The following is a 20,141-nucleotide window of genomic DNA, read 5'->3' as shown; positions in this document are numbered from 1 at the left end:
TGTTTAAATGTCTCTTACCAGTATAACCAGCAATCACAATAACATACCACTGCTGGTAGGGGGGGAGGTATTTTTCTATTATACACACTGTTAAAAGGGCAAATGTCCCAACAGGGACTTAGGTCTTGGCTCATACCTACATCATCTTCTCACTGCCCTGGTTTCAGAGGCTTTCATTACCTGCCCATCCTTCTTCCCTGACTGCTTAGTTTCTGCCATCCTGTTCTGGGCAAGAATGAAGGATGCCATAACCCCCTTGAGATCTGCTGTGCTGTGATTCACAAAAGCAAACTCATTGGGCAAACCACTGCGGTAAGTCCTGGAGAGGACCAGAATAAAATCCAAATCCTCAGCTGGACCCAAAACTACTTTAAACAGCTCTCTGTTCTCAAACCAGCATTGAAACAGAAATATCCCATCTTACTGGTATATCTTTATTGAACCCCAAAAATTTCACTACAAATTCAGGATAAATATTCAGCTGCTATGTGATGTGCTCCAGCTAGAACTATCTGTGCTTCTTTGCAGACTAGCCACAATTGTTCAAAGCTGGGTGTTTTAGATGTCTAAAGAAGCTTTAGCTATGTGCTTCTCCGAGAGTGTGCTAGCAGGGTCTTTGATAGGATCTTTGATTCCTGATCTTCTGTGATGGTGAACTGTGTGTCACTGCATCAACAGTGCCCTCTTAAACACTTACCAGCCCCCTTCAGCCTCCCTCTTGAAGCCACACTGGAATTTAACTGAAAACCACATGCTAATCATGTAGAATGATTTTTCCTTGGCTACACAGCACTGACTGCAAGGGGAAATTAGGCCAGTTTAATCAACCACTCAACAGTCTGTCTTCACAGGCTGAAGAAAGATGTCAGGACTCACTCTCTAGTTCTTAAATCTCATATGGACTTACTTTCACGTCATTCACATTTACCTGTTTTCTTCTTCTGCCCTCCTTCACTCTTACCCTTTTCCTCAGTCTTTCCAGCCACACAGTCGCCCGCACTGCAGTCCTCACCACTTTCTGTATTATTCCCATAAGGCAACATTTATCTCTGTGGAGGTTTCAAAGCTACACGATGGTGGTATTATACCTGCTTAAACCACGACACAGTGTGAATGTGGCCCCCACACGTTCCGATGGCAATTGCTCTGTAAGTCAAAGCCAACAGGTAGTTTTACCTCTATGAGCAAAATATCCTTGGAGCTCTGAGCTTGGACCTTTGGGTGCTGGATTTTCACTGCCACCGTTCTCCCATCCTGCAGCACTGCCTTGTGCACCTGGGCTAGCGATGCTGCTCCCAAGGGAGTGTACTCAAAACTCACGAAGAGCTCTTTTATCTGCCAGAAGAAGAGAAAGAAGCATCAGCTTGGGGTGCCAGAGACTACCCTAAAGAAAGCCCAGCCCACAGGACAGAGATAGCATGTGCCAAAGCTGGACAGGCTCAGCCCTTTCATCCTTTCCTTGTTCCGTGCCTGAGCCTTTCACTGCTTGGACTCCCAGTGAAGCCTGCCAAGCACGGAAATGCCCTGGAGACACTCTGCTCATGGCAACCTGTGGTAGAGCCCCAGCATCGCATTTCATCTGGGACATGGAGTGGCCCGACAACATGTGAGGGATCCTTCCAGGCTGTCCTGAAAATGGGCTGGAGCAATTATGGTCAGCATCCTTGGTCACTACAGGGTGCAGAAGCCAAGAGCTGTCCCTTTTCGTGTATTTCTTTTGCAGGTATTTATATGCCACCCACCACCACCCCTGAAACTGACTGCATATTCCCATGCATTACAGCAGTGTCACCCAGCTTACTTGGTGAAAGCCAGGATGACCAGGAGCAGTGGTAAGGTCTGGATTCAGGGCAGGGGGACAAAAATTAGAGTTTGTGCTTCTTACAACTTGCCCTGAAAACACGTTTCATGCAATGGACTTTCTCATACCCTCAGTAAAAGTAACCAGTCCTCCCTGCTCACAAAAAGCACCAGGTGGGGTCAGCAAAGCACTTTATGGGCAAGAAAGGAAATTATTGGCAGCTCTGGTCATGCAGCTCAGGACTAGACTATAAGGAGAGCTGCAGATGAACAAGCAGATTTACCAGGGGAATACAAAACCTAAACAGACATGGGTGAGACAATGGGAGATGGGCAAAGGCCCATCTGTCCTGCATAATACAGAACCTTGCTGCAAACCCTCAGCGCAGCACCATGCAGCCAGGACCCTGAAAACACTATTACTATGGTCAATAGAGATGCCATTCTGCACTGTTAAATTAGCTTGAAGGGACTGCCAACATGATTATGTGGCTTCAAGCACAGAGCTGATTCATGTAATGCTAGTTGAAAGTTTCTGTCCTGTTCTGTAGAGCAAGGTGCAGAGAAGGCTCTCAGGTAGCCAATAAGTCAGCAAAGGGAACCTATCCCACACTTCCCACAGGTTGGACTGATTTTGGGTGAGCAGTTGAGAAGCCTGTAATTTATGCAGTAACAAAAAAGAAAGAATGTCAGTGCATTTTTATAACCTGCTTTTTAAAAGGTAATTAAAGATGGGAGCTGCAGCGAGCTAGTAATTAAATATGAATAAAGACCTTCTAAGCAAAGTCTTCATGCAAAGCATTAACTGAATATTCTTTTTGCTGACAAGGAAGAAAAACACTATACAAGGAGCAGCCTGTTCCCTTCTGCAGCTGCCAGGGAATGAGCCCCCTCCCACACCACCCTACCCCTTCTCTTTCAACCCCTTCCACAGAAAACTATTGCTAGCAACAAACTGGAGCATTTGCAGCAATTAGATTCCAATAGAGAGTCAGCTGCCTCCAGTAATTCACTAGGAAGGTGCATTCTGTTTATTTATTTAATTCCCTTTGGTCCTGGCAGCAAAATCAATTAAGTAAAACAACTGCATTTAAAAACAACTAGTTATGTGTTTTGTAATTACAGCAGGTCCATAATTCAAACCTGCTGACATTCACGCCTCTAGAGAGAAAAGGCTTTCTTCCCCTCCGCCTTTTCTTTTTCCTCTCACTTCTGGATTTTTGAGATCCTCATTTCAGATTAGTATAAAGAAAAAATCACCTAGGATGTCAGACAGCTATGGGGACACATGTTCACGACACAGGGACCTTCACCTTTAGGTGAAGTTTTTCTACCAGCTAAATAGAGATCTGTTAAACAGTAGATACTTAAGGTGACCAGGAGCATGTTGGGCTAAGAGATCTCATAAGGATGGAAAAAAATGCAAAGAACTTACCACATAAGATCAAGCTGCAGCTTTCTTCAACTCTCTCACTACCCCACATACTCATATTAAAGGAATGTACCCTTTACAGAGCAGCAACCAATATTACTAGTCTAAACTGTCTTAAGGGTGGTAACATCCTTCAAAGGTTAAAGTACAGAACTGGACGCTCACCAGCCTGAATCTGGTAAGGTACATTTATAGTAAGACGACATATACGTTAAATAAAATTCCACCTGCTCTCTATTTCAAAAGCTTTTAATTGCCTACACTGCCAATCCAACCATTTTCACCAGTACTGAATGCATACAGGGGAAAAAAAAAAGCTTCACATATTCCCTCTGGCAGGAATCATATATACAATACTCTTGCGTGACAAAGTTTTCTAAGAAAATACCATTTGAAGAAAGCTGTCTCTAGGAGTTCTTTTGGGCAGAAGGATTTCATTTAAAAACTTGTTATTTAGGACATGAAAACCAGGTTAGCTGTCGTGTTCGTTAGAGCCACCCTGTGTCCCTGCTGCAGTTCAAGGAGAAATCTGTGTACTTCCACAGGCTGCAGCCGAGGGCAGCAAGAGGAGGGACTGCAACAGGGCCAGAGAACTGATGGATCCTCCAGGAGCAGAAGGGTTGAGAGCACACATGGGGGAGGGAGCAGATCACCAGGCCATTACATGAGCAGGTGTGAGGATGAGATAAAGCAGCAGCACAATTTCACTTGGCTCCAGGACCCCCCACTTAGCAAATCACACTCATTCATTATGAAACTGTGCTTTTGCGGCTTGCTGGAGGCAGCTAGCACCTCAGATGCTGGCTGTGTTTCCCTGACACAGCAAAAGCAAGCGGGAGGCTGTATGACATGGAAGCAGAGAAGAGGTGAGCCAGGCTCCATACTGCCTGCCAGAGAGCAGGGTCCTTCCCAAGGGAAGGTGGCTGCATCCATTTCATGCAGGCAGGGTGTTCTTGGAGCAGGCTGCAGGCTCTTACTGCTCACAAGCACCCAGCTAATAAGCACCCTTAAGAAAAACTCTAACCATCATTTCCAGGATGTGTAATTAGCAAAGGTCTCGGACAGTCTCAAGCGCACCTGACATAGTACTTAAGGAACTCTCAAGCTTCTTTCAGGCCACAGCTGGTCTCCAAGGGACTTATCAAACTGGCTATTACCATCTGTAATCCTGGCAGGAGATGAAACAACCATAGTTTCCAGTCAGATTTAATAAAGGTTTAAAAGAGAGAAAAGGACCTTTAGGGCTGCTCTTCCAAAGAAGCAGGACAGCCAGCTGCTGGTTTACAGCTGTACAGGTGAGCAGTGTCCATGCACTAGCCTTCTGTACACCCAGCTCCCCACCAGGCACATGCTTGACCAGCCTGTGAATGTGTCACTGTATTTCACTGGCTGGAAATGCAGCCCTGACTGTTTAGTTCTAAAGAATGAAGCTCATTTAATTTTAAATATGCAAAATCTTTTCATGAGTGGTGGTATTAGTATTCACACCTCAGAGACCTGATAAGAAAGCTCTTACAGGATTACTTAGACACTTACTAGAATGTATTTGTGCTGAGGTTGCACCCAGAGACCATCATTAAGCTCAGAGTAGCATTGTATGAGATGCATAGCCATGGTGGAACCTGCACAAACTCACACTTTCCAGGAGTCCCCTGTTGTCACCTACAGGTATCCTCACATAGTGAAGTGCCTTCCCAAAGCACACGCTTCTCTGCCTGAAGTCTGTGGCACACACCAGCTGATGCTGCAACACTAAGCATCAGAATGCCTTAGTATTTTATTTATGTGAATCCTGTTCTTAAACACTTAGGAAGTTACTGGATTTAAACTTCTGAATCCTGAGTCCTTTCTGAAAGTATTACCATACCCGACCTACCCAGAATGTTCTGAGAAGTCTTTGACAGAGATGGGATTTAACCCAGATATCCCAAGTTCCAGCTTGATGTCTTAATCTCCAGATCTTAAATGTTAACTGTGTGTGTCTTGCTAGCTAATTTCTTTTGAAATATACTGTCTTTTAATCCCAACCTTTTTATATCCATGTGCTGCAGCAAATGATCAAATATTACCACATGCTTTCAACGTGCCCACTCCACAGAGAGGTATATTCCCTTCCCTTGCCAGAAAGGCTGCTAACAAGGTATGCTGGAGCAGACCCCTCAGTCTCGGAGCCCCTTCCTGGCTCAGTACTATGTAACAACATCCCGAGTGGGATGTGGTGACTCTGCTCTGCCGTAGTGATCACAGCAGATGAACACTGGCCATGTGTTAGCAGTCCATTCAGGACAAATTTAGGGTACAGTGGGATGCAGGATCACTAACAGAAGGTGTCTCAGCAGCCCAGCCCTGTTTAGCTGGCAGGTTGAGCCCTTTCCAGCACAGTGCTCCAGACCCTTGTTATGTGATGTAGCCAGAATAAGGCCACTAAAGGGTCTAAGTAAGAAGATTTTGCATTACAAGTCCTACCCAGGGGGTTTCTAGCAGAGTCCAGGATAGTTTTGAAAATTCTGGTTTTCCACAACCACTTACAAAAAACCTTTCCTCTGCCAAAGCTGAGCCACTCCAACACAGGTAGTGCCAGCGAGGTGACTTTCAAATGCTCAGCATTTCCCAGGACTTCAAAGGAGACTTCGGCCTGGAAAGACAATGGGAAGGGAACATCACAGATCTCTATGAAATCACTTCTGTCAGAGACAACAGGATTGGGAATGCTTGTTCACTCCATATAAGTACTCAGGAGCAGCAAATTGTCAGTTAGAACACAAGATTACCAGATGGCATGATAAGAAAAAGCAAAAAGAAGTATTTTTTTTCCCCACCAATTATACTGTGGAACTCATTGCCACAGGATGTTATGAATATCAGAATTCTAGGTGGGTAGATAGGTCAATGAAGAAAATCCATCACAAGTTATTAAACATCAAGATAAGTCTCTGGCCCAGGAAATTTCTATAACTTTCAGCTTACTGGAAGCTGGAAAATCATATCAAGTAAAGCTTAACTGTATGCTTATCATGCTTTTACAGCCTTTGTCTCTTAGCCAATATTGGTTACAGCTGGAGGCAGTGGTGGACTTCAGTTTTTGGTCTGATCTTCAGAAGCTCTTCCCACCAGACTGACCAGTCTCAAAAGTTACTTTTATCAGAAAGTTACTGATAGATCCTGTAAGTTTCTGAGAGTGCAAAGGTATGGGGGAACCACAGCTGGCCCAGCCTCTGGTAACACCGCACCTTCATGAAACCTTTGTCATGTAACTTTCAGACAATAGAATCATAGAATAGTTAGGGTTGGAAAGGACCTTAAGATCATCTAGTTCCAACCCCCCTGCCATGGGCAGGGACACCTCACACTAAACCATCTCACCCAAGGCTTCATCCAACCTGGCCTTGAACACTGCCAGGGATGGAGCATTCACAACCTCCTTGGGCAACCTATTCCAGTGCCTCACCACCCTAACAGGAAAGAATTGCTTCTGTTAACAAAAGTATAGAGATATGCCAGAACGGAGTGCAAATATGACCCCATCAGGGGACTGCCAATCTGGCACATCTGGAGAGCATGCAGCAGGAGCTGACACCACCTCAGTCTAAGGACCTCTACAGACACTTCACTGTGCTCCACAGCTTCACCTATTACACACAATTCAAAACAATTCACAAAAAGGGGCCCGGTAGGGATGATGTTATTCTTTTATCACCAAAAAGCAATGCAAACTGAAACATTCAAAACTTCAGCCACAATTTCACAGCAGATCTCTTCTTCTGATCACAGCATACTGTAATTGCTCCCAAGTCTTGCATTTTGTATTTGGAGATAGCAATCTATGAGATGACTTGCTACTAAAGAAGGGGCTGACTAGGCAGCACAGGATTAACTTGAACTTCTTGCCTCCAGGATACTCATCAAAGGCCATGATACAACATAGCTCCATTAACAGTATTGTGTCGTGATGGCGAGGAACAGCTCACAATCTCCTAGCATTTTGTTGCCATGCAGCAGTACAGGAAGATGCATATGGGGAAGCTAGTATAAATCTATTCAGGACAAAGGGAATCAAGAGTTGGGAGAAAGGTCCCTGGCAGAAGCTGAGCAAGAAAGTGACTGAGGTAGGTAAATTTTGCACATCTCCTTGTGCTGCGATTCTCCAAGCTGGAATTGCTTTAGTGAGGTGACTCAGTTCATCTGTTTTGTCCATTCCTGATGGAGACAGCACTGAACTGGATCACGGATCCATGGATGGCAATTTCCTAAGGCAAGCTCAGTCTGCAGGACCTTTCTGAGATTTACACAGGTATCATGCTGTCTGCAGCCTCCCACCTGTGACAGTGTGGGGCACCCTTAAAATGGGAAGGGAGTAGGTTTCCATGGGAAGCTTTGGGGGCTGCAGCTGTCAGCTTAACACTGTGTATTACAATGTCCCCTCTATTTCATGTGACAGAACAGCTAAAGAGTTACTCAGTTCTATGTCTGATACAGCACTTCTAAGGCTTGTGGCTCCCAGAAATTTTGGAATTCACTGCATTGACACTAGGGCCCTATTGCTTTCAAAAGTCTGAATGCCCTTCCTGGACTAGGTTTTAAGGGTTGCAAACTTCACCCTAGGCTGGTCACCTTTTCAAGAACTTACACATAGCTGTCCCTGGACTCACTGGTTCCTGCAAGTCTGCAAGACCAGAGGTCTAGGCATGAGAAAAATGTTACCTTGAAAGAAAGCAACCTATACAGACAGAATTAGGGTTTTTTCCATTGTCCCAGCCTTTCTATCCCCTCTGTGAAAACAAAATGTCACAGTGTTGCTCTGAGAATTATTAAGACAGCAAAAACTGAAAGATTAGATTTATCGCAGCAGAGAGTGGATTATGAAGAATAATTCATCAAATGTCAGAACAAACAGCCCACAATTTATAGGCGGCTTTGTTGAGTCAGTGAAATCTGATTGGACTTCTCCCCACCTAATGAATGCCAAGCTTAATTGATGGTTCCTAAATGCATCTGTCAAGAACATGTATTTATTAACTCAATATTTTTAATAATATTGTAGATATATACAGAATAGTCGTTTTATTCTGAATGGATTCCCTGGTGCTCATATTATACATACATGAAAGTGTGTACCTATATAGAGGTATACCCTGCATCCAAATGAGTACAGGTAAAAGGTGTCAGTTTATTCTGATGCACTGAAACAATTACATGTGGCTTATTACACAAAATCCCTGCATCTTTCAGTGCGAGGGATGGCAAAGCATTGTGGTCCATTTTAAGGGGAGTTGTGCATTAAGGTGCCTGCCTAGAATTTTAAAGAGCTCTTCCCGATATCCCCTGTGATGCTGGGCCACACCATGTCACAAAGCTCATGCACGGATAAGAAGAATTAGGGCTGTCCAGTCAGCTATAAATCTGTCCTTATCTAATTTCTCAGGATCAAATTTGTAACTTTAATATCTTTTTAAAAACCTATCTGTACAGTACATGTACAGCAGTTATTACACACAGAGCCACAAACATGTAACTTCATCTGCCAATGGTATAGACATTTGCTCCTGGCATGCTGATCACTGCTAACTTGATTAATCACTGCTGACGTTGCACTGCAATAGCACAAAATGAGGGCTGTCCATCAGCCATCAGCCTTTCTTCTCAGAAAAGGTTGTGAGCCAGCTGGGATATGAAGTTCATCTTTCCCTGTTATTTCTACCTGCTACCACTTTGGTACGCAGCAGCCCACTACTAGCAATACCGCAGAGAATCTTCTCTGTGATCCTGCCAACAGCACTTCCCAGTCACAAAGCCATCAGTGTTAGAGAAAATGAGCTCTGCTAAAGGAAGTGTCCTTGATCCCATCATCTGGAGACCAAAGCTGGCGCACTCATTCACTACCAGATACCTAGGATACTAGCTATTCCCTGTTCTGCTGACCTACCATCTCTCTTTCTCCAGTCTCTTCTGGCTAGAAAAACACTGAGAAAGCCTATATAAAGCCACCCTTGCTTTCATCTCATCCATCCTCTGAGCCGTACAGCAACATATCAGTCTACTTGCTATAATAGCTTTAATTGTTACAGAGTCATACTTTGAGGAAAAGCATCTTTTATTCCATCCCTGATGATTCCTACTATTTAATAGTACGTGCTCAGACACACACATGGTAGCTTCATTTATTTTTCTAAGTCAGATTCTTAAGACAAGGCAGAACTGTCTGTGAGTATCACTCATCCTGGATCGAAACCAATCTCAGTGGTGACAGCTACAACAGGCAGTAACAGCAAGGAGCAGACACAGATGATGTAGATCTCCCAGGATCCTACCAGTGAAGTGGACCTCATCTCCTTTCTTGCCAAATGGTGAGCCACTTACTCATTGCTGCCACAAAAAAACAATATTCAGTCCAATAAAAGCAAGGATTGTCTGTCATACCCAGACTAGAACCTAAGTGGCTTAGGAACATCCCCTGACTGGCACAAGGACATAAAAGTTTTTCAACAGTTAAGCTATTGGGTGTCCTACTACCTTCCAGAGACACAAGATACTAAGATTAACAGACTAGCTCAGAACTCAGAGTTAATGCTTTCAGCAGTTGGAGTTCTACAGGTTTTCTACTAGCTTCACCACAGCCTCTTCCATGATCAGATTCATTCAGCTGTTCTTTGTCCAGGTGCTGGTTTCACAAAGCACTCTAAAAGCAGAGACTACACAATTAGACTTCTGACATAAGGCAGACATCAAGGTGGGTAGTCGGAAAGCAGAGTCCACGTATTAAGTACGGGGCTAGCACATCTTCAATAGCACAAGCACATATACCAAACCAGAGAGAAGAAACAGCAAAGCCGGGATGAATCAGAACAAGTCTCTGACCCCTTCACCAGTGTGAACATTACTCCTGGTGGAAGCATTCCATTTCAGACAATGCAGACAGCTTTTCTTCCACTTGCCTGTAATTCCACACTCAGAATTAAATTCCAGGAAATTCTTTATTTCCAAAATGCCCATTACCAAAGAAAAGGTTTTGCTGTTGGAAGCTGCATCATAATTTTACACTGCAAGTCCAGTTCACTTCTCTATAAAGAAGTTGGAAGAACCTTGCACCACGGAAATCAATTATTTCCTCAGGATCCACAAAGTGATAATAAAGTCCCTTAACCCTGACATAGCCATTGGGAAAATGCTTATTTTATGTTTTCAGATGCAGTTAATCCGCACAAAGATCTGGCTTACTCAGTATCCCATTTCTTTTCACCTCAGAATAAACATCTTGTGCAGCTAGTCACCTTCCCGCTATCCTAACCACTTCCACAACCCAGTCTGTCTGTGACTGGCCTCCAACAGCAGCCAGTGTTTCCTGATCCAGAGAGTCAAGCCAGAGTCCACCAGCAACTATGCTTGTTTCGAGAAAGTGGAAAAAGATAAACTCTCAAAGTGCACAATAAATAGTGTCACTATGCACTCTATTTTACATGATATAATCATTCACAGTCTATGCAAAATGCACAGACCAAAGCAGAGCAAAGCTGAGGCATGTATATATATACATACACACATATATATATTCCTGTTCACTTCCATTCTATCATGCTGAAAAAGAAAGTAGTGACTTGTGAGCTATTTACTCCTTCCAAATAGTGCAGGCTATGAGGTAGATGCTTCAACCTGCCCCATGTTCCCCACCCTCTCCTTGCATATACAAATGCTTTCCTTCCTCTTAATTTGCTCTTTCATCTTGAGCTGTCTCTCACTTGAACAATGCTCATCAAATCCACTCTTTTCTGTCTTTTTGGAGAAATATTACTTCACTTGCATCTCTCCTGTATGTGAGGATGGAGCCACACTTGTCAATCATTCAGACTGGAATCACAACCCTCACGAGCATACAGACTGCTGCAAAGACAGAATCATCAAATCACAGAATGGCCCAGGTTGGAAGTGAACATCAAAAGATCATCTGGCCCAACATTTCATGGGAAAGGGAGCCTGGGTGATATTATCACATCTTGAAAACCTCCAGAGATGTGGACTCTACTCCATCCCTTGGGAGGTTGCTCCCATGATTGATAGTAATCGATGTTAAAAATTACTTTCTTATATCAAGATGAAACCTCTCCTGAAATTACACAGGGATGGGGCCCATCTGGCGCATTAAGCAAGAAGGTAAGATTTAAAGAAGTACCCAAACCCAAAAGCAAAGGGATTTCTGAGACTTTTTTGACTCCAGGAATAAACACATCACTACCATCACTGGCTGAAGTCCGAGTAGGAAAGGGTCAACAGACCCACAACAAACAGGCTCCACTTTAGTCACAGACAAGCAGAGGGAGGCTCTGTTGAGGACTGCAGAGATGCCCCAAGGGCCCTGTCAGCGGTAAGCCTGCACAACAGCAGCAGTCCAGTGAGAAATAACCAGCTGCCAGAGCCTGAGAATATATAGGGACCTTCGGGAACACACATCACCTGTGCCTCATCTCAAATGCCTCTGATTCAGCTTTGAAAGACGGGGGGTTTTGACAAGTGCATGAGAGAAGCGGTTGGGAGAAAAATGTCTGTGGGCACATTTATGTGACTATACAGAGAGTGGTGAGGGGATGTCTGCAGGTATATGTTTGGAAGAGGTGGGCTACAAGTATCTGATTGGCAAGCAAACGTTTGGCAGGGCTTACACAGAGTTAAGGAGGAGGCACGGGGCAGTGCATTTGTGTGCACAGCTTGCGTAGGGAACGCTAGGCAAAATCCTGAATCCACAGGGAGGCAAGTGAAGAACAAGGTCAGGACATGTGTTTGTGTGTACAAAGGCAGGTTGTGTAAGGGGAGCAGAGGGCTATGTTGCAGGATACATATCTGGCAGCACAGCACTGAATATATGTGAGTATATGCTATACTGACAGACCCTTCTACTCCACCACCTAAAATGGGGAGAGAGGGGCATACTCTCATGAGTACTATGTGAAATGCTTTTATGTCCTTCCTCAGAAAGGGATGAGGGAAAAGTGTTTCTAGGCCTGGGACAAAGAGTGGGAATGACAGAAGGAGCATTGCAAAATCCAATAGCCTGTCATCAGGGTGGACAGAGGCACAGTACAATTAAAGCATACAGAGGGCAAAGCCCAGTCCCAGCCAGATTCCGCCCAGCTATGTCCCTTACTCAGGCTTAGGTCATAATTATACTGATGGAAGCGTGACAGTTTCATTGAAACACAGCACTGCTTCAGTATACTAGGACAGGGAAGTGGCAGTGAGGATCTGAGGTGGACATGGAAGTACATGCAGCCTGGAATATGCGGGCAGCTCTGTCTGAATTGAATTCGTATCAGGAAAGGGATATAATGAGCTTGCTATGTTAGAAGAAAGATGCTAAAAGGGTAGTAAAATCCTGCTGAAGATGTAAAGCTCATAAGCCAGTTATTGGTACTGACTGTACCTTGATGGTATACTGAAACACCAGCACACCTGGCAGGACAGTCAATGCAAGCAGCACAGTTGGATGCAGAGACTGAAGAGAAGTTGAGGTAGAACAGCTGACAAAGAGATCTGGATGGGACCCCAGAGCTTGTATCCTTTACAGCCTACTCTCAGAAAAAACATACAGAGATCCAGAAAAGTCATTTAAGACAGACTGCACGGCAAATTAAATCCACAACCAACTCTGCCAACAGCACCACTGGCACCATGCTGGGAAAGGGGTTCCATGCATCCCCTAATGACCAGTCATACAAACCCTGGAGCTCAGAGCACTCTGCACTAGTCCAGAGAGGAAAGCCCTGTGCTAAGCCACTAACATAATTTCCTGCTTCCTTCTTGTCAATCTTTCCTCTGAATATCAACATCTCCTTTCTTCTCCTGCCCGTATTTCCCATAGTTTTCATGACTCTGCTCTGACCCATCTCCTCCTTCTACAGCCGATTTATTATCTGTCTCTTCTTCCTCTTCCTCCCATGTTTTTCCCCTTGTCCCCACATCTTGTTGAGCTGCCAGGTCCCTCATTCAGGGATGTAACTCAGCTGATTTACTCTTCTTAAAGCAGTGTCTGCTCTCATGTAAATCACACTCCAAACCCAGCCTGTGAAATGGGCTTGTTCACTAAGCTCTATGAATAGGAAAGTAGGCACAGCTGGCCTATTCATAATCAACATAAAAAATAGATTAGCACTTTACAGATTAAACATTATCATTTCAACAGTTAACATAAATCAGCTACACTTACAGGCCTAGCATTGCTGCTGTCACTGCAGAGTGACAAGCATTGCAAAGGGAAGGGCTACCAGTCTGAGGTGCAGTGGAAAAGTTCATTTGTCTTCCACCTCAGATGCAAGTTCTCCTCTGACACCCCCAGGGTGTACTGCTAGAAGTTGTTACAAGGAGAAAAGTGAGCTAAGGAAACAAAGGTAGGGGGTTAATTTTGATTAATTCACATGCATTTCTGAGCAATCCAGCAACCCACTATTCTAGAGACAGAATTCAATTGCCCTACTTCCTTCCCTAGGAAGCTCCGCTCAAAAACAGATGGAGCAGAGTCAGGCTCTGGAATGAGAACAGGACAAAGCCTCTAAATGCTGACTGGTATCTAGCTGTTCCCTATAGTTCAAAATCATTGGGTTCCTGTGGATGAGGCTAAAGCAGGTTTTTTGATTCTACCTATTGTAAAAGCAAGGGCACCCATCTCAAAAAAACTCTTCACAACCTGGGGAGCCACCTCACCAAAGGGCCAATGAGTGTGATTCACTCCAGACATGCCCTGTAGAGAGTAGCCTAGAGAGTGCTACTGGTCAGGCTGCATCTCCTCCTTCACTGGGTACAGGACACTAAGTCACCGGAAATGGTCAACCCAACACATTGTCACCAGCGTGCTATGTTTCTGTAGGCAACGGAGAGACAAGGCCCACAGAACCAGTACAGTCCATACCCTTGCCTTCCTTTCTGCTCACTCACTAAGAACTACAGTGTCTCACATGTTTAGCCTGGAGCAGCCAACCTGTAATCCCTGAGCTGATCTTCATGATTGCAAGGAATAGACAAAGACCTTTGACAGAATACCCCATTAAGAACCAGCTTCACAGCTCTTTCAAACAAAAATTTAAAATTAAAAAGGAAGAAAAACAGGAAAAAAAAAAAAGAAAGGAAAAGAATAAGAGGGGTTACAGTCTAATCGACAAAGGACAGCCTGGAACAGGAGGCATGGGCTTAGAAGTTTTTCTTGGCAGCCAGGGCAAATATTCTAGCAGTCCACATAGGACAAGGCAGCAAAAGTTACATGGAAAGACTTCTTTAGTATAATGTCTCTTAACAGGCCCTGGTAATTTTAATTGCTCTACCCTCCTTCCAGCCTTTCTTGATAAATAGGAATAACACTTAATAGACCTGAACCAATCAGTTACATGCAGTAAGGTGTTTGACAAAATTAGCTTTGTTCTCCACTCACAACTGATACCACCTCAGTTTCATTCATTATCTGAAATGAGCCAACTAAAGTATATTTTCTACTAATAATTCCAAATTTGGAAGGGTTGGTCTTGAACAGCCTCTTCCAAGAACATGCCAATTTGAGATGGAGTGGTTATGTGAGCATTGTAACACAGAAACTCATGGGTTTGCTTCAGCTGAGTTCTCCTGGCACAAGCAATAGGTCATGTGAGTTTATTGCTTCAGTTGTCACAGATAGCTTCACAGGTTTGGCTCTGCATGATGCATCCTGAAAAAGAAAGCACTGCAAAGCTTACAGAAAATAAGTGTAAAATGTGCTTAATGTTCACAAACATAACTTGATTTCCAAAGAGAACATAAGAAAACTTCCTCTCTCTCAGGCTTGCCTGCTAATGATGGAAACATCTTTGAGACCCCTTAGATCCCAATTTTTGCTTCAATTATCAAAATGCAAAAGCATGTTAAAAGTGAGGCCTCCCATGAGAAAATTTCCAGTGTTCTCACTCATAGCAGCTTTTTTACAGGGAGGAAAACCTCTGGCCAGGGTTGAAGTGTTTTTATAGCTCAGTATCCTTCCATGGAATCAGGAGCGGTCTCCCAGACAGATCCCAGAAGTGCCATAAAACAGAGCTTATTAGATCACTGCACATCTTAAACATTCATAAAAATGCTGTGTGTCTATCCTGTGCTTCAGCAAAATGCAAATATGTCAAGGTCAGGCCCCAGAACTCCTTATTTCATCTGATGTCATTTGTTTCATCTACTATTCATCTACAACATCAACCTATTGCCAAAAGTCACCAGACTCATTGCATCATGTTTTCATGTTCTTGATGGGTCAAGAGCCAAATAACTGAGCAGATGTAAAATTCTGAAAGAAAACAGGAGATGTTAACCAGGCAGAATCAAGTGGGGTATTAAAAGGCCAGTGGGCAGGCAGATGACAGGATTCCCTACTCCCTCAGGGAAAAATCACGCATTCTAAATCCAGCTTGGGTCTAAATTAGAGCATCAAGTAGAATATTTCTCACTGTATCAGCAGCAGGCTTTGAAAGAGAAGCCAGTCCCTCCACATGGCAGCTCAGTGCTTCTGCCCCTGCTGTGCCATAAATGTAGAGATTGCTGAGCAAATGAGATATACACCATGTTTGGAAAAAAGAAAGTCTCCATATGCAAGAAGGCCATATAAGGACTATTATCCCAATTACAGATAGTATTTACAGTGATTGTCTGGAACTGGAAGGGTTACCCATGTGCTCAGAGGTAGTTTCTGCCAATGGCTAGAGCACTGCTGTGTAGTACATCTACCACCTCCACAGGACATGGACACTGAAAACAGCCCAGCACAGCCGTGGTGTGCACTGCCATCCTAGATCTATTTGTATCAGAGCAACACTTCAAGTGTCATCAAAACTCTGAGAAAACTGTGCTGAGGAGAGCTTACCACCTGCACACAAGACACTACAGCCAACAAATTCAGTTCAGGTATGTCATACACTAACCCCAGGCACCTAAAACATTTTTTAAATTAAAGAAAAAAATGACAGAGCAGAGCCACTCCTTACCAGGCCATTCCCTGTTACATTTTCTGATCCCCAGTCTTGCACTTCCTTGCAGAACTCCCTCTAAATCATACAGAATCATACCCAGATTCTGTGATCATACAGAAACCCCACTTGTATTGTAATCCTTATTAGACTGAAGGAAGTCAAAGGAGACTATCTTCTAACATCTCCACAAAACCTTCTCTTAGGCAGTGGGGCTTAGAGCACACAGGAAGAGGCTGCCATGAGCAGGACTCAGGCAGATCCTCTCGGAGGACCTCTGAGCAGAGAACCAGGGTGTCCTTGGTGTGACACTAAGGCTCAGTGACACTGGAGCTTGCAAATGGAATAAGCAGTGACACAAGGAACAGAGCAAGGTGGGCTACCTGAGCCATATGAAGCTCCCTGTTTGGTTTTCCTGTCTGCCCTTAGCAAAGGAGCAGTGGCTCCAGGCAGCTACTGTGCACACGAGAGCTTGATGTACACCGAGACCTGAGAGTGACTGGGGCCTCTTACCAGAGACAGGGCAGGGAGAGCACAGCAGAGGCTGCAGCAGCAGCAGGATCTGCAGAGGCAGCCACTCCTGCCTTTCAGTTGAGTAATGCGGGCCCATTTGTTCTGGGTGACATTAATGCTATTCACCATCCATCTCAGACTCTTTAAATTACCTTTTTATGGCCCAAATCCTTTTCATAATTGATTAAAATCTCTTTTTTATATCCTGAGTTATTGAAAAAAAGTGAAGTTTTTTTATTCCTCATTATAGTTTTAATCCAAATGTGGTTTTCATTGACGGCTGCTTGGAAGATTGTCAGGGCCTACTGAGAGACTCAGAGGAGTAGATGAAGGTCCAAATCCTCCTGTCCCACTTCCCAGCCCCTCATATTGTCAAGAGTAATGGCTACCACTGCCCAGTGTCCACTCTGGTGGGTAATGGTGGGTAGGTATGAAAAGATTTCCTGTGATGTATATAACACCCATACCATGCAGAAGAGGCTCTTGCTGAACCAAATCTGGTTTCCTGTCTGCTAGCAATGTGTGCAGGAGCCAGCTTCCACAGAGCACCCCAGCACAGAGTTGCTGGGGTGAGGTACTTAAGGACAGAATCAGAATAATAAGCTATGGGAGACCTGGGTGTTCAGTAGAGCCATTCAGCATCAGTCCCATAACCCCAATCAACCATGAGTTTGCACTGACTGTGCCACACACCAGGACTTTTGAGAACATGCAGCCACAAGGCTGTGCAACACTAGAGGAAGCAGGCAAGTGTCCTGGCATCCCAGATGGGTTAGACAACAGTGCCAGCATAGGAAGAGGCATTATGGGGCTCTATCAGGATCTGCACCATCATGATCTGAAGACCTTGTGATCTAGCAGGGTAAATGCATCTTCTCTAGGGCAACATATGGAGCCAACTACAGAATCATAGAATCTAGAATGGTTAGGTTTGGAAAGGACCTTAAGATCACCAAGTTCCAATACTGCTGGCTCATGTTGAGTTTCTCATTGACCAGCACCAAGTCTTTCTCTGCAAGACTGCTCTGAATCTCTTCCCTGCCCAACCTGTAGCTGTGCCTGGGATTGCTCCGACCCAGGTGCAGGACCTTGAACTTCTCATGGTTAAACTTCATGAGGTTGGCATCAGCCCACCTCACAAGCGTGTCAAGGTCCCTCTGGATGGCATTCCTTCCCTCCAGCGTATCAACCGAACCACACAGCTTGGTGTCATCGGCAAACTTGCTGAGGGCGCACTCAATCCCACTGTCCATGTCAGCAACAGATGTTGAACAAAACCGGTACCAACACCAATCCCTGAGGGACACCACTCGTTACTGGTCTCCAGCTGAACATTGAGCCATTGACCACAACTCTCTGTGTGGGGCCATCCAGCCAGTTCTTTATCCACCGAGTGGTCCATTCATCAAATTGATGTCTCTCCAATTTAGAGACAAGGATGTTGTGTGGGACAGTGTCAACTGCTTTGCACAGGTCCGAGTACATGACATCAGCTGCTCTACCCCTGTCCATCAGTTCTGTAGCCTCATCATAGAAGGCCACCAAATTGGTCAGGCAGGATTTCCTCTTAGGGAAGCCATGCTGGCTGTCAACTTTCGCACCTCATGTGAAAAAAAAAAAAAAAAGAAAGAAAGTGGCTCATATTCCCTTGGGAACAGCTTAGATACTGTAGGACATGGAGTGGAATACCCAACAGCCTATTGAAGGCCCAGCTGCTCTCCCACAGGGCTGAACACTGCTTCAATAGTTTCACAAATCAGAAGTAAGCATATGTCTCACCAGAGCTTAAAATGATAATCACCAGTTCCAGAAGGAAGGCAATCAGTCCATCTTTCTCCCAGTCACTGGCACAGCAAAGGCTGCCATGCTGTACCAAGAATGCACACAGAAATAGGAGTAAATAAAGGAGTCTCTTCCATTCCCTCTGCCTTTTCTCATACTCCAACAGTTTGAGGGCAGAGAAGTCTCTTGCTGTGGGAGAATTAGCACCTTGCTGTGGCCTCATTTTCATTCTTTCCCATGGCAGGTTCACATGGGCATACAATTTTTGTCCCTCCCTGTCAAATATCCACGTGGCATTGCTGCACATCATTGCAGTTACCATGCTCCCAGGTGTGCCTGGGTACCTTTCAGCAGTGGATGAATAACATTTGTGTGTACAACCTAGAAAATACCCTGGGAATCTTGGGAGCAATCTAAACTGGAGGAACAAAGAGCAGTACCCTTCTTAGCCACAGTTCTGCTGCAGAGACAATGACTTCTCAGATGAGGAATATCCGTTTCTCACTGTGCAGCACTGATGCCATGCCAGATACAACAGCAGGAATCCAAGGAGAGCAAAGTCCTTTAACCTAAAGCTGGGTTCTCCAAACATCACTGTGAAAATGCATCCTGCTTCACAAACCCAGCAGATGAGGTTCCTCTACCACATGTACTTTGCTTACAAATCCCAGTCAAACTATTGACATAGTTGCTCAATCAGCAAGCTCCATTACTGTATGGCTGCAGGAGGTTTCTTACAAATGGCAAAATAGTCCTTGAACAACAGGTAAAAGCTACAATTAACTGTGGATGAAAACTACGGTCTACATGGAGGTGCTGGCTAATCAAGCAATTAGAAACTACTTCCCATTACCTGCATTCCCACAAAGCAGAGCTAGGCTGACATCCTTCCAAATGACTGTCTTTCCAGCTATTTAAGCCCTTTACACAATTTGGCTTCAGTGAAGATAAGACTTGACCTTTGGGCTCTCCCCAACCTTTTCTCCCAACTTTGAACAAAGCATGCTCTAGAACCAACACATTCACACGCATAACATGTTCCCCCAGTGGAGCCTGTTTTGCCTGTCAGCCTTCCTGGGCACAGCAAACTCAACAGAACACACTGCTTCATTTTCATTTTCCACACTTGACATTTTCACTTTCAGAACCTCATTCAAGCAAGGAAGATGAAAACAGAGGTAGGAGAGACTCTCATTCATATCACATCAGCCATTCTTATGTACAGAGCTTTCACAACTGCTCCAAGGAATATATCCAGAAAAAGGTCCAACCTGTGGTATCTCCACCATTTCCCCAAAAGACTCTATGATCTTGCTGGCGATCATTTCCAAGAGTCATTGTAAAGATTTCTTTGACCAGCCTCTCCCATGGCTACTACTTGTGTTGCCCTGAGAATTCCCCCACTTCAACTTCTCATATACAACACTCGAGACAATGATCACCTCACACCATCACTTAGCCAAACCACTATGGCATAGATTAGAAAGACAGCATCTGCTCACTACTGATTATTTTAATCCCAATGATTTCTGACAGGTACACAGATTCCAAAATGCGGTTTGACAGGACAACTCACTAATCAGTATATATGATGCTTCTCCTTCTCTGTCAGATCAGCACATATGCCATTTGCCCTTAAATCAGTCCATATGGCTCCC

The 20,141-nt window shown here is 44.4% G+C and overlaps 1 protein-coding gene across 3 annotated transcripts in view; it reads right to left on the bottom strand.

Moving 5' to 3' along the window:
- The window catches only part of ADCK1 (aarF domain containing kinase 1), a 78,778-nt gene that overhangs the window by 24,250 nt on the left and 34,387 nt on the right, over positions 1 to 20,141 (bottom strand). For all 3 annotated transcript variants that reach the window (XM_061367516.1, XM_061367515.1, XM_061367517.1), the window contains one exon: positions 1,177 to 1,335. In XM_061367516.1, the coding sequence (XP_061223500.1) occupies positions 1,177 to 1,335 (159 nt within the window). The remainder of the gene's footprint in view (positions 1 to 1,176; positions 1,336 to 20,141) is intronic.

Source organism: Neopsephotus bourkii, unplaced genomic scaffold (genome assembly GCF_033783945.1).
Source record: "Neopsephotus bourkii isolate Nb327-2 ecotype Australia unplaced genomic scaffold, CSIRO-AGI_Nbou_v1 NB_1376, whole genome shotgun sequence".
Taxonomy (NCBI): domain Eukaryota; kingdom Metazoa; phylum Chordata; class Aves; order Psittaciformes; family Psittacidae; genus Neopsephotus; species Neopsephotus bourkii.
This window is presented reverse-complemented; position numbering and strand designations above follow the sequence as displayed.